At 37.1% G+C, this 14033-nt stretch overlaps 1 protein-coding gene across 1 annotated transcript in view; it reads right to left on the bottom strand.

The window, feature by feature from the left end:
* The window catches only part of TAFA5 (TAFA chemokine like family member 5), a gene marked incomplete at its 3' end in the record, with an annotated part of 414395 nt that overhangs the window by 158321 nt on the left and 242041 nt on the right, over positions 1–14033 (bottom strand). Inside the window, exon 2 of the mRNA XM_082487711.1 lies at positions 11972–12121. Within this exon, the coding sequence (XP_082343837.1) occupies positions 11972–12121 (150 nt within the window). The remainder of the gene's footprint in view (positions 1–11971; positions 12122–14033) is intronic.

Raw genomic sequence — 14033 nt, 5'->3', positions numbered from 1 at the left:
CAAAAGAGTACTGATCCAGTAAATTCAAATTCAAGGAAACAGGTTCATTAGCTTCAGTAGCATTCTTAATTTGACTAAGAGGTTCAAGTATGTGAACCTTAAATTATAAGAATCTCAAGATAGGAATCATGTCTCTCTGTCTGAGTAGGCTTTTTTATTAATTCTATAATAGGATCCAAACTTATGTTCATGTTCCAGATATAGTCGTCAATATCTGAAAGAGAAGCAAAAACTACTTCAAGTACAGAAACCTTTCCATAATCTTTGTTTGCACACTGGACACAATGTCGTTTTAGAATTTCCTACACAAAGAACTGGCACCACTTAATTCATAATAAATCAGTTTAGCCGTTGTAATGGATGGATGGCCTCTTACACTGGTTTAAACCTGACTTGAGTCCTCTGGCTTGTCCCGGAAACTACACTCATGGGTATAATTAACAGCTTAGGACAATTACAACTCATAGGTTGCTTTGTACAGTAAGTACTGTCTGGTTTCTCTCTTAGAGACTTTTTTACTTGCAAAGTCATCCTTGACCAGGCAAGTAATTTTGTAGCACTAATTGCTGAGGAAGAGTTTTGTGGTTTGGCCTTCAGCTCCAAATTTATTCCCTCTAATGCCCCATACTAATAGTAATACAAAAGGATTTTTTATTTACCATATATTTATACATAAAACTATGTTTATATAGAAAATTAACATAGAGGTAAATCTGGAAAACACCATGCAGTTACCACAAAATAAAATATTATGCTGTGTAAAGTACCTACAGAACTGAAGGCAGCACGACACCCAGCGTATCCATTTTGTTTCTAAGTGCATAAAACAAAGGGTTCTATAATGTGCAAAGAGGTTCAAAACTAGCTGGACTCTATGCTACTCTAAGAATACACCAAAATGTGCCAGATCAGTACCTGATGCTGCCAACAAATGCTGATAATTCAGTTCACACCACTGGTAAACGAAGCCAGCACCAACACAGCACTTTTTAGTGTATGATGCTGAAAAACAAAATAATTAAATTCTGATTTGAATAAAAATGAACAAAGGTCAGGTACTTAAAATATTCATAGAGACTGAGACTTCTACTTCAGAGGTGCAAAATTACAAAACCTAGTTCTTTTGCGTAAAGAGTCTAAGAATTGCTCTTCAGGAAATCTGGTACTAAAAGTATAATACTATTTCCCTAACAGTGAAGAGCTACCCCACTGTTCTAAACCCAAAGCTCCTCCTGCCCTAAAATTGTGAGGCTAGTATGCTTCAGCAGTTTATCTGCTTGCTGCTGACCACTTCAATAGAGAGCTGCCAGCATTCAAACTGAAATTACTAACCAAGCTGTCTGCATTTGAAAATCTGAACTTCAGATACAGACTGTACAAAAATACAGATTAAAAGAGACAAAAAGACACCTGTGGGAGTTTTTTTAGGTCCTCTGAGATGAAAGGTGCAGAAAAAGCCCTAATATTATTAGCTAAAACATGGTGCATTCCTGGTGCAGTTTCACAAAGTCTTATCACGTTAAAATTGGGTTCCAGCAGCTTTGTAGGAAACATTATTAATCTTACCAAGGAAGCTTAAACTCCAGCTGGGCACAAATTGCTGATGCTCTTCAGACAGGCAACAGGCCCTTCTAGAGGGACCCCACCAGGCAGCACCCCCACATGATCACATAGTAAAACAGAGGGAGGACATGTCAGTGCAAGTGCTCGCCAAGCCACTTTCCACCATTTATCAGCAGTCCTGGCTAACTGGGGAGGTGCCAGTTGACTGGAGTTTAGCAAATGTGATGCCCATCTACAAGAATGGCCACAAGGAGGATTTGGGGAACTACAAGCCTGTCAATCTGACCTCAGTGCCGTGAAAGGTTATGGAGCAGACCATCTTGAGTGCCATTCCAAGGCACAGACAGGACGACCAGGTGATCAGGCCCAGTCAGCATGGGTTTATGAAAAGCAGGTCCTGCTTCACTAACCTGATCTCCTTCTAGATAAGGTGACCCATTTAGTGGACAAGGGAAAGGCTGTGGATGTTGCTTATCTAGACTTTAGTAAAGCTGTTGACACCATTTGCCACTGCATTCTCCTGGAGAAAACAGCTGCTCATGGCCTGGATGGGTGTATGTTTCGCTGGGTAAAAAACTGGCTAGGTTAATGGTTGGACTTGATGATCTTAAAGGTCTGTTCCAACCAAAACAATTCTATGATTCAGTGCTCCAACCTTCTTTTCCACAATCCAAAGTTGTCATTTCCCCGGCTTTATACTTATGTAGAAATTGAAGTATTCTGACCTAAGGCTGTTAAATAAAGAATGCAAATACTAAGCCTAGGGTAACTACTTACTTTTAAAAAGTTGGTCAGAATTGGTCAGTATCCTTAGCAAACACTCAATGTTTCATGCTTAGCAAAATTAAAAACTCAGTAATGCATGCAAAGCTGAAGGCTGAAGTTTAAAATGTTTGCTCGTCTACCTAGAAGACATCTATGTTACCAAAAAGAGTTTGTTCTTAAAATCTTTTAATTTCGATTGCATGTACCTGAAATAGTAAAGTTTAAAAACATATACATATAAAAAAGCTGATTATTCTCAAGGTCAGGAGGACAGAGTCTTCCAATTATGTAGGGCTGTTAAAGGAGATATTTCAAATCTAAACAGCAAAACAGTAATAAAGGAAAGTATTAAAAGTGATAATTGGATAGAAAACAGGTGATTTTTTTCCCATTGGTTATTGTTATTGTAATGCCAGTACTAGTCAGTGCATGAAAACATCCTATTACAACTGAAGAAAAAGCAATTCATAGAGTTTTTCTTTTTTTTTTACCTCAAACTCCAAATTAGAATTTATTTCTCCATTGTGAGGCACGGTCTAGACTGCTACATCTTCTCTTTGTTGAGGTGAGGAACTTCTAGCCTCCAGGCTGACTTCATTCTAAACTGCCTTGGCCCACTCTCTCCAATGTCTTTGGGTTTTGCTGTTCCCTCTTCCAGCTCTTTCCAACCACTCTATATCAAGTAGCACCAGAATAGAATGCACCACTTCAGCAATACCACCCCACAGCTCTTTGGCTGCTTCCCTTCTTTTGGTCCTGCGCTCCATATCTTCTCCTCCACAAGTCACTGAACCAGCAAATGCTAGCGGGGAGCTATGTGGGAACGCTATGTGTGGGTTGGAGGAGATTTACATTGTGCAGGGCAACGGAGAGAGTCTGGATGTGGGTCTGTGCTGAGTGCCCTGGTGAGGTACAGCAGTAGCTGCTTAGATGCCTCCTAGTTAACACATAGCCCATCAAAGGTATTGTCCAATTCTGTTTAACCTTCTGGGGTGAAAAAAAATTCTTTATTGATTGCTGTGAGGGGAAGAGGTTCAGGGAAGGAAGTGGGAATGAATTGGCTGGAAGGTGAGTCTGACTCAGGGAGGCTGGTAACTGCCAGCTTAATTTCTTTCTTTATGTAAGATGAATTTAGCATGGGAGCTCACAGAATGAACAATAAAAAGAAGGTACTTTTTGTATGGTTTAGAAAATATGGAAAGGACAAGAAAATTCTTATCACCTTCCGGCTTACCTGAGTTTTGTACTGCATCTCCTTATTTCATGTGTTCTGCTCCCTTCTTGTCATATGTGCCACTTTCCCTTCAAATGAGAGTCTTTTTCACAGTAAATGACCCTGTTTTGCACCAAGTCAAAGTCACATTTGCTTTTGCAATACCACTTTTTTTCTTGCTGACTACAGCCTAGATCTGATCCTCTCTCTCCCTCCTTTAAGGGGAGACAATTCTTTCCTTCACTCCTTTTCATTTCTCTCCACTCAATCCTTGGGGTCTCACCTTGACTAGTTGTATATCCTCTTCCTTCACAATCAGTTGGGGCTTAACCTTGCCCTCTGTAAAGGGATGAGCAAGGGTAGAAGTCCTCTGTGTACATCCTCCCAGGAAGGATGCTAGAGAAAAGACTGAAACTCTCAAAGAAACACTCTGAAACAAGTGGATGGAAATTTCACTTTCCCACTTCCATCTCATTTGAGAGCACAAAGAAGTTTGGAGGGCTTTCCTCCCTACCCTACTCCCCACAATCTGGACAATTAACAAAAGGAAGCATCTACATATCCTTATTTCCCTGTATAGCTGTACAAACAAGGACTCAGCCTGTCATTAGACTGCAAGTGCTTTCAGTCTAGGGCTGTATGAAACTTGCTTATGAAGCACCTTGCATGCCTATGATATCATAGAAATAATACAACAGTAAGACATAAGCAAAACAAGTTATGCAAATAAAAGATACAGTCATACCAAAGCTTATTTATGATACATGACCTAGACAGCAGGGGAAACCCAGCTTCTTTGCATCACCTTGAATAGGGAGCTTTCTAACGTTCTGTCTTCAAAGAGGGTATTTTCTCTCAATCAGCCCTGTGCAGAGTATTCTGAAAGAGGCATATGAAAATGCCTAGCATTAACTACCCTGTTCCAGGTGCTGTATGTAGCAGTGCTATTAATGTTGTCACTAATTTAGCAATCAATTCTAACATTTTCTAGGAGTCTTCTGACACATCATCTATCATCACAGATATTAAATCTAAGGTAAGCTAAAAATAAAGCGGTATATAGCTTTAAAATGCCATTTCTAACCACATTATAATCTTTCTTGGTTCACTTTTATGAAACATATTGTTCTCCATATACAGTTCTCTGTGGTTAATGAGATTATTTAGGGGCGGGAGGGGAAGTACTCCTTGACCCGACTGCTTTCATATAGTGCCAGAAGTGTCATTCAGCTATAGTTTTCTCTCCCCCATTGATGGTAGAGGCATTTCAAAGGCTCATCTCTCTATATTCTCTTGCGCTCACTGGAAACAAACACGTTGCCCTGATAGAAGCCCACCTTCACACATGAATGGTTTTGAAAGTTTCTCTTTTCCCCCTCTTCTAGGGATAACTGGAACGTAGGATGACAAGCAGAGGGGGTAGTATGAACATGTTACATTTTTTTCCTTAAACTGCTTCTGATCAGTGAAGACAGTGGCGTTTCCAGAAGGCAATGTGAGCAGCTGATGGCCTGAAGTGTTCACACACATCACATTCAAGCAGAAAACCTACTCTGCTAGTCATCCTATCTTCTCTTCAATCCCATAAGAGAGAAAAAGAGAGAAGCTTTCAGAAGGCGATTCTGATATTGACACTACGTGACCTCTGGCATGCCCATCTCATATCACTGTCCACAGAGGGAGCTTAGAGTGACCAAACTCCTGAATTTAAGAACCTCGTGTTGACCTATTGCCTGAAGTTAGCTAATGAATCAGACTGCAATCAGACTGCTGTGGTTGCTGGTAGTGCTCTGCTGCAAGAAATCAAGCACAGAATACTCTATCCAGTGACGCAGTGCCTACTTATGCTAATGCATAATATGTTCTCTAGTATTTTGTCCAGTTCAATTTAAAATGACTGTAGTAATTAGGCTTCTAGCCACTCCCTTAGAAAATTGTTCCACAATCTAATGTCACATAACCTCCAACCATTTTTCTGTGCCGAACCTGCCATCAGAGCACGTAGATGAAAGAGGATTAGACTCCATGGGTGACTGCTTTGGAGCGCCAAGGAACTAAAGGAAACGAAGCTGTTAGCATTGACGAACTAATGCGTCCAATGAAACACCGGGAGGCTGAAGGTGTTGTCTTGCAGATGAAATGTGAAAGCAAGGCAGTAAGCATTAGAGGCAATTAAAGTTCTCTCAGCACTCTTTGCAACAGTACCAGTGTTAACCCCTGGTTCCTGGCCACCTTCCAAATCACATAATTAAATTCTGCTTTCCTAAATATTTCCCTGCACTATCATTTAGAAAGGCAGACATCACTTAACCTGAAATGGTGTATTGATGCTTGGTTTAACCTCAAAGAAGGATGTGTATGAGTGAAAAGTAATTCCAGTTTGTTCACTTTGTTATAGGCACAAGGATTAGAAAAGTATTTTATCTTCAATTACATTTTATTTACTCTTATCCCAGATCGATTTCCCTTATATATCCAAAGTGTTTCCTCTCAGTCTGTGGTGTATAATTCTTCAGAATCTTATAGAAAATAATCTGCCAATTCACTACATAATTATTTAAACATAATTCTGCTACATCCCTGATTTGTTACTCCATAAACTTTCTTAGATCATGGAAGGAGATCTATAGAAGTACTTGCCATTAGGAAGCAGCTGATCTCTAAAAAAAAAAAAACAAAACAAAACAAAAAAAAAAAAACAAAAAAAACCACAACAACACCAAAATTTACTCAGCCTGAGAACCAATAAACGCATTTCTACCTGCATCCAGTACTCTCTGCTACCTGACTGCTAACAGATGAATTATTCTGTGGAAAACATTAACATTATGGAAAATCTTGGTCTGGATCTTTATGCCACATCCAATCACAGAATCATAGAATCATGGAATACCTAAAGTTGGAAGGGACCCCTAAGAATCATCGAGTCCAACTCCCTGCTCCTCTCAGGACTACCTAAAAGTAAACCATATGACTAAGACCTTGAACTCTGACAGGCTCAGTGCCATGACCACTTCCCTGGGGAGCCTGTTCCAGTGACCAACCACTCTCTCACTGAAAAACCTTTTCCTAGTGTCCAATCTGAACTTCCCCTGATGCAGCTTCACACCATTTCCTCATGCAATATTGCTGGTCACCAGAGAGAGGAGATCAGCACCTCTCCCTCCGCTGCCCACCTTCAGGTAGTTGTAGACTGGGATGAGGTCTCTACTTAGCCTTCTCTAAGCCAACCAAGCCAAGTGACCTCAGCTGCTCCTCATAAGCCTTGCTCTCAAGACCCTTCATCATCTTGGTCGCCCTCCTCTGGACCCTTGTCCTGACGTCTTTCTTATATTGAGGTACCCAAAACTGCACACAAGCACTTGAGGTGGGGCCGCAGTTATTTGAGTTTAGGTACCAGACACTTCATAACATAGTGAATCCCTTAACTATTGTTCTTGATGAAAATATTCTTTTAGGGTAGTTATTGATCTGCTTGTTACCTTCCTAAGCAGGTTTTGGTTGGTTTTCTTTTTTCATTGATTGGTTGCTTTTTTGTCACATTTTTGGTTATTCCTGTTGTGGATTCTCAGTCAGGAGAGGAAACCTAACTTACCTCCCTGTCCTCTTTTTTTTCCCCCTAGTATGGATAAGACACTTTAGAATGATGAACCTTTCCAGGTATTAGGCAGTCTTGTTTCAAGTGCGTGACCTAGGATTCTATTAATGATCAGTTCTGACCCCTACACCTCCCCATAGACTCCTAGAGATAATGAGAAGAGCGGGGAATTATTGATCTAAACTAATGTGGCATCCTTGTGGATCCTGAGTTTCTGTGTTAAACAAAATCAATCAATGCCAACTGAAAAGCATGTTAATCATAATGTATGAACAAATTATATCCACTAAGATTCTATAGAAAATAGTATTGTTACAATGCTCACAAAAAAAAAAACAAACACTTGATTAAAACTTTTAAAAAATAAAAAAAAAAAAAAAGAAAAAAGAAGACTTTGATTCACAACATAAATTCTCTGAACATTTTGAATTCAATTACCTGAGCTCCAGCTATACCAAATTTAGGAACTTTGGATACCAGGATCAATGTCCTGAGATTTCTCGTAGCACTTTTTGGACATAAAAGCAGCCAGAACTCAAACCCACAGCAGAATCTCTAATCACAGAATTCAGGTAAGCAATTTGAAGATTGCCATCTTAATTTTCTTAAGCAACTAAACCACTTTTCTCATACCACTTTTCCTCTCATCAACTGTTTCTATTTTCTGGAGAAAATTGTTGTTTATTTTTGAGCTATAAATATGTATTGGACAGAATTACTGGAATCTATCACACTTAATCTATCACACAATCTATCACACTTAAATGATTATCCCACTCTTCTCAGGTTAATATACTTGTATTCTATGAAATGCTTTGGCATAGCAAATTTTATTTTCAGATAGATAAACTTCTTGTGAAAGAACTCAAACCATGGATGCACATGTACATGAACTGTTATCAAAGACTTTTTGTCACTTGCTTTAAAACAAGTTTAAATTAGCGAAGGTACTGGACAAAAATAGAGAATAATTGCTATCTTCCAATCTCTCACAGGCTGCAGCTTGAAAAAACTGATGAAGCTTGACTGACACACAGGGAAATTACTCTGGTGATAAACCAGATGCTATATTGAAATATAGTATCTTATCAAAGTAATGCAACTGAGGTCATTGCTATGGATTTTGATCTCAAAAAAGGGACTAGGGACTGCTAGTTGTAAATAATATAACTAAAAGTGCAGGAAAACTACTGTCATGATATCACAAAACCTACATTCATGAATAAAAAGTACATCACAACCAAACATCCCAAATATACATTATGACTTTGTGGGTCTAGGAATGAAGCAATCAACACTAAATCAAGCTTGAAATCAGGATGAATATTGATGCTATTTTTTCAGATTACATTAACAATCTCCCGTACTTAAAGACTGCTAGAAAAAAATAAAGAGTAAATCAGCACTCTCCATCACAGGGAAACATTTCAATAAAATCTCTGCTCTTCTGCTCTGCTCAGACCAAGCCCTAAACGTTGCATTTTCATTTTTAAGAATTCCAGTTTTATCTATCTGACATATACTGTCTGTCATTTCTTAGGAAAACACCTTAGCTGATGTAGCAGTGGAAATCAGAGTGGATTTTGGTAATCAACTCAGGACTTACTCTAACAGCTACGTTGACAAGTGCAATCTCAGACAATGCTTGTGAGGTTTAAGAGCCCTTAAACTACTTACTCTCTTTTTGCTGCAATAATTGACACTTGCATTTCAGAGCTCCAGGAAATATACAGCATAACTGCATATCTTCTAAGGCACTTTTCTCCATTAAACAATGAACAAATGGTAGCCAGGTACAACATGATGCATTTTAAGGTTGTAAAATTACCAGCTTTGGTATTGAATCTTTAAAACGCTCCCTTGACAGAAACTGTAACACAATTGTTAGCTAATTTTTCTTGGTAATAGATTAGCAGGTCATGTTTACTATGCCTGCTTCCTTCACAAATGACTTTGCATTAATTATTAAAGGTCTAAGGTCTAATCCTGGTACCTTTACTTCAAAATCAAGACTGTATGAAGAATAAAATTAAAATAACCAAATCTTTGGAAAGCAAACTGACATGAAAAAAAAAAAAAAAAAAACAACAAGAAAAACAAACACTGCCCAATGAGATTTTTTTCTTTTTGATAGCAGAAATTAAAACCCAAATATCAATTACATTCTTAACGTCAACTATAATATAAAGAAAATTTGCAAAAGCACACTCTATGTCCAATTTAAGAAAGCTCAGAGAAGGATTTATTTATTTGTTTGGAAAATAAGATTTATAAGAAAAAAGTGAATGGGATGTCTGCCAGATGGAAGATTTCCATAGGTGAAAATACCCTTCTTTATCAGAGAAAAAAAAATAATTTGGTTGTTGCATTCCTAAACCAGCAGTATTTGACTTAATATCAGAAAAAAACCTAGCTTTTCTCAGATATAGTTTTATGTAGATGTCATGTCCAGAAGAAAGCATTTTGTAGCTGTGTTTGAAACACTTTATTCTAGGAAAGAATAGAAACAGTACAGAAAAAGTCAGTATGTATTCTTTAAACTATGTACCTGGTAAATTCACAGATTGATATTTGTTAGTCAATGGCCCATTTATCTGCCAGCATTATTTGCAAGCAGAATATTAGAGATAAGATAAAGTGCTCATTTATTCTTTTTGATATAATTGTGTTTATGGTATGTAAAACCCTATTTTTTAACTTCATTCAGGAATAAAACCTGCAGATCAAAGATTTGGCTTGTGCCTTCTTTTTAATTTGAGAACTTGATATACAGTTTTAGATATCATTAACCTTTTTGAGCTTTGATCACAAAACTTCACTAACAGTGTCCAGGAAAGCAAAGTAGCATGACTTGTGCATCTTGCAGTCATCATTCTTAGCAAAGGGCTTGACATCCTAACTATAAATATTTCAAAAAAAAAAAAAAAGAACCGTGTTATTAGATCTTATTAGAACTGTGTAGAAAAGCTTTAAAAAATGAATGATAATACGTGGACACATAAGTTAATGGGAAGCTATTTTCAACTGATGAACTTCCCACTTATTTTTCAAGAGTGAAATATTACATAAAGAACACTTTCTGATTACACAATACCTAACCATAAATCCTGTCATCCAGTTCTCTGTTTTCACGAAATAATGATCATGCACATTGAAAGCAAAAGCAGAATTTGAAATAGCCCTTCTTCATGAGTTCCCAATAAAATAAATAAAAATATTTTCAAATGTTAAATGACCTCAAATCTTCCATACTTGGAAATCAAGCTAATATAGCAATTGGAGGATGAGGTTTAGTCATGTCTTCTTATTGACACGTACATTCTGGTATCTTAAGTCTCATCACCACAGGTATCTTAAGGCAAGGCAGGGAAACCATGAGTACCAGAGTGCTACATCTGATTTATCTTATGCACTCAGGATAAGATAAATTACTCTGAGAAGGTACCTTTTGCTCTCCATTGGGTTTAAATAAAACTGGAGTTACTAGGTTAGACAACTAACTTTGGATACCCAAGTTAAAGCAAATGGATCTCACCACAGTCCATAACTGACTCAGGAAAAATTATGTTTAGCTCCCATCAGATGATGCAAAACTCCTATTTGCCCTTAGAACTTTGCTGTTTTAAAATAAGAAATATATGTTGATTTTTTTAATGGCTAACAAGTATTTTTGCTAAAGTTACAGCTAGAAATGACACAATAAAATCATTCCTTTCTTCAGCAATTAAGTCTTATGATCTTACAATAAAACAGGAAAGAAGAGAATTACTGGATATAGTATCACATTACGAAAGAGACAGCTAAGAAACTCTTACAGAGTACCAAAAACAGCGAAAGGAAAATGCAAAAATAGAATGTGCATGATGTTCTATATTTAGCTTTGTGGGTAGGCTCTGAAATCTCCTTTGCGCTGTCTTCTTTGATAATGACTGGTAAGACTAAATCCTGAGGCAACAGTAGGGTGTTCTCAGCAATATTTTTATTTGAGGACTCAAACCAGTCAGTATTCAAAGGCAATCTGTGAATTTATTATAGTTCTATACATAAGCATCTTTTTACTTTTGTTAGCTGAGCCTAGATCAAAACATAACATTTTGCATCAACTATTTTCAATAGGTCTCCAATTTTATTTTTAATATGAATACTTGCTAATAGCCTTGCACTGGCAGACCTGTCTTGAAGATTGGCCCATTGTTAACGTCTTATTTAGCTGTAACACAGAAATCCATTTGTCTCAAAAAATAATTTCAAAGTGAAATATTTTCATACCTCCCTGTATGTCAGCAGTTTTCCAGCTGCATGCTGTCACTGCATCTGCAGTCAGTCATACAGAATCCTCATTTTAAGGAGAGAAGGAATGCTGCACATGAGGTATATTCAGATATAATATCCCAACTATAGTATCGGTGTTTTCTTCAACAACTTTAAGTATCACACAGGAGCAGTCACATTAGCTTCCCAGTGGCATAAAACCTCTGAGGCTCTTTTGGAGTGGTTTTTTAATGTTATTAGGAATAAAAAGTAAGGGAAAAAAGAATGCCATTCCACTGCTGATGCTATCATCACATGCAAAATACAACAGCATCATGCCCTTAACATTCAACTGCACATCAAGCTAAAACAAAAGTGAAAATTCCAATTAAAAAAGTGTTACTGAAATATCTATACTATTAGCCAGTAATAACCTTTTGAGGAATTTCAATGGTATTGCCATTGTTAGTTGGGACACATGAAAATTTCTTCTATCAAGCTTTTATTTTTTTATGAGACACTACCAGTTTACACCACTCTTGTATTGGCAGAAACTGATTGAATAGATCTTTGCTTCTTACCATCAACACAGGCTGGCCTTGCTCTTGTTGTACCGGCAATCTGTCCTTTTTTACATGCACAGCGAGCTGTTTGTCGGGCTATAGTCCTTCGGGGCTGACTGCTATCTCTGTCCAAAGTAACAATCTCACATGTACCTGCAGCCAGTTGACCTGGAAAAAGAACCAGCAACAGGTACCAGAGTCACTGAATGCACTACAGGCAATCTATTACAGCCGAATAGAGTCACGGCCCTATGTCACAGCAGACACTCCATAACAAATGGGCAGCCAGCTGATGGATATAATAAAACCGAGATGACATACAATTTTTCTTTGTGGTGGACATATGAAAACCCTGCAAACTGGTTCTGTCAGAAAATGATTATTGTTCCATAAAAGCCAGAGAGCTGAGGTCACACAGGTTACTCTTACTTATGTCGGCTAAGTAAGGGAACAATCTGCTTTCGCAGTAATGCAATTTAAATGGTGTGCTCTTTACATACTTTCAGAAAAGAAATGATAAAGTATATGGAAAACAAAAAAAACCCAAACCACTACCCCATGTGTCCATGAATATAATGAAGTCTTAACTGCTTTGCGTATTGTTTCTGAAACAAAAAGTCTTTCAAAGTACGCCCGTGTTTGACCAGATTGTCAGTCCTTTGGCTCTTGCCTCATCTAAACTAAATGGCAATTCAGTCTCTACCTGACTCGTATCTGAAGTAGCTGGTCTTTTGTCTTTTACCAAATTTATTATGTAACCATCCTGCAAATGACAGTAAAATGGCACTGCCCTGTTAGCTCAGTAATATTGTTTGCTTTTTATTGACTTCTCCAATATAGCTTTCCCTGAATACTAAGGAAATCCACACCACCTAATCCTGAATTGTGACCGTGCTCAGAGGGGCAAAACAAAAAAATATTTTATGAGGAATATTAGTCTGCAGTAAATGTTACACATTTCAAATGATGCAATTCCTCTGGCACAACAAATAGTAGGCTACTAGTGTACCAAAATACTATCTTTTACAAGCAAGAAAGATACATTATTGAATTTCAATGTCTAGTAAGACGGAAAAAAAAAAAACAACAACAGCTATCACTTTGTATAACATATAATTTCTGGATTTTATGGTATAGTAGTAAATATAATTTCTATTGGATTTTGTCTTTGTAGACAATCAACTGGAAACCTTCAAATGAATAGGTGCAGAAATATATCTTCAAATCACAAGCTTACTATATTTTGTGTTCATAAAAAATAAGATTGGAACAAATGCAGTATTGTATTTATAAAAAAGGTCATGCAGTTTAAATGATATTAACAGTAAATTATTTTCACGCTGTTGAAATATTAAAAAAGAACAAGAAAAAAGGAGAAATTTTAAATCTATTTTAACATCAAAATTGAGAAAAAAAAAACAACAAAACAAAACAAAACACAAAACCCCCTGAAACATATATGAATGGCATTTAATTTAACTCTAAAAGTGTAATGGTATTTCCATATACTGTGTTTTTTCCATTCAGAATACAAGTTTACCCAATATATTCTTCTAAGAACCAGCTTACAATGCTTCCTACCGTGCAGATACTGTTTTGAAACTGTCAGAATAGCAAAATATTGTAGGCTGTCAACAGCATTGTCACTGGTTCACTGCCAAACCACCTAAATTTTATCTTGCTGTGACTCCTACACTGCAGTGAATTACAACATGGTAAAACTGAGGATCTTGAAGATGAATATGGAACAAGGTATTCTACAACTTCATGCAAATATATGACATATATATAAGTAATATACATTAGGCATTTATAAATACAGATATGATATCCACGATAGTGAACACTATCACCATAGTGTTTCATGGCTGCTGGCAACTAGACTTATGAGCTACAGTCAGTCCTGGGTTTCTACTCTTTTCCACCATCTCTGTTAATAAAAACATCTTAGGATAAACACACTGATGAGAGTATTTATTCTTTTGTATGCTGATTTTTATTTTGTTTCCTCTGAAATCTTGGACTACAAAGGATAGGTTTAGTAAGAAAGAGTGGCACATGATTTTCTAGATAAGGACAA

This window comes from Vanellus vanellus, assembly GCF_965231255.1.
Source record: "Vanellus vanellus genome assembly, chromosome: 1".
Taxonomy (NCBI): Eukaryota; Metazoa; Chordata; class Aves; order Charadriiformes; family Charadriidae; genus Vanellus; species Vanellus vanellus.
This window is presented reverse-complemented; position numbering and strand designations above follow the sequence as displayed.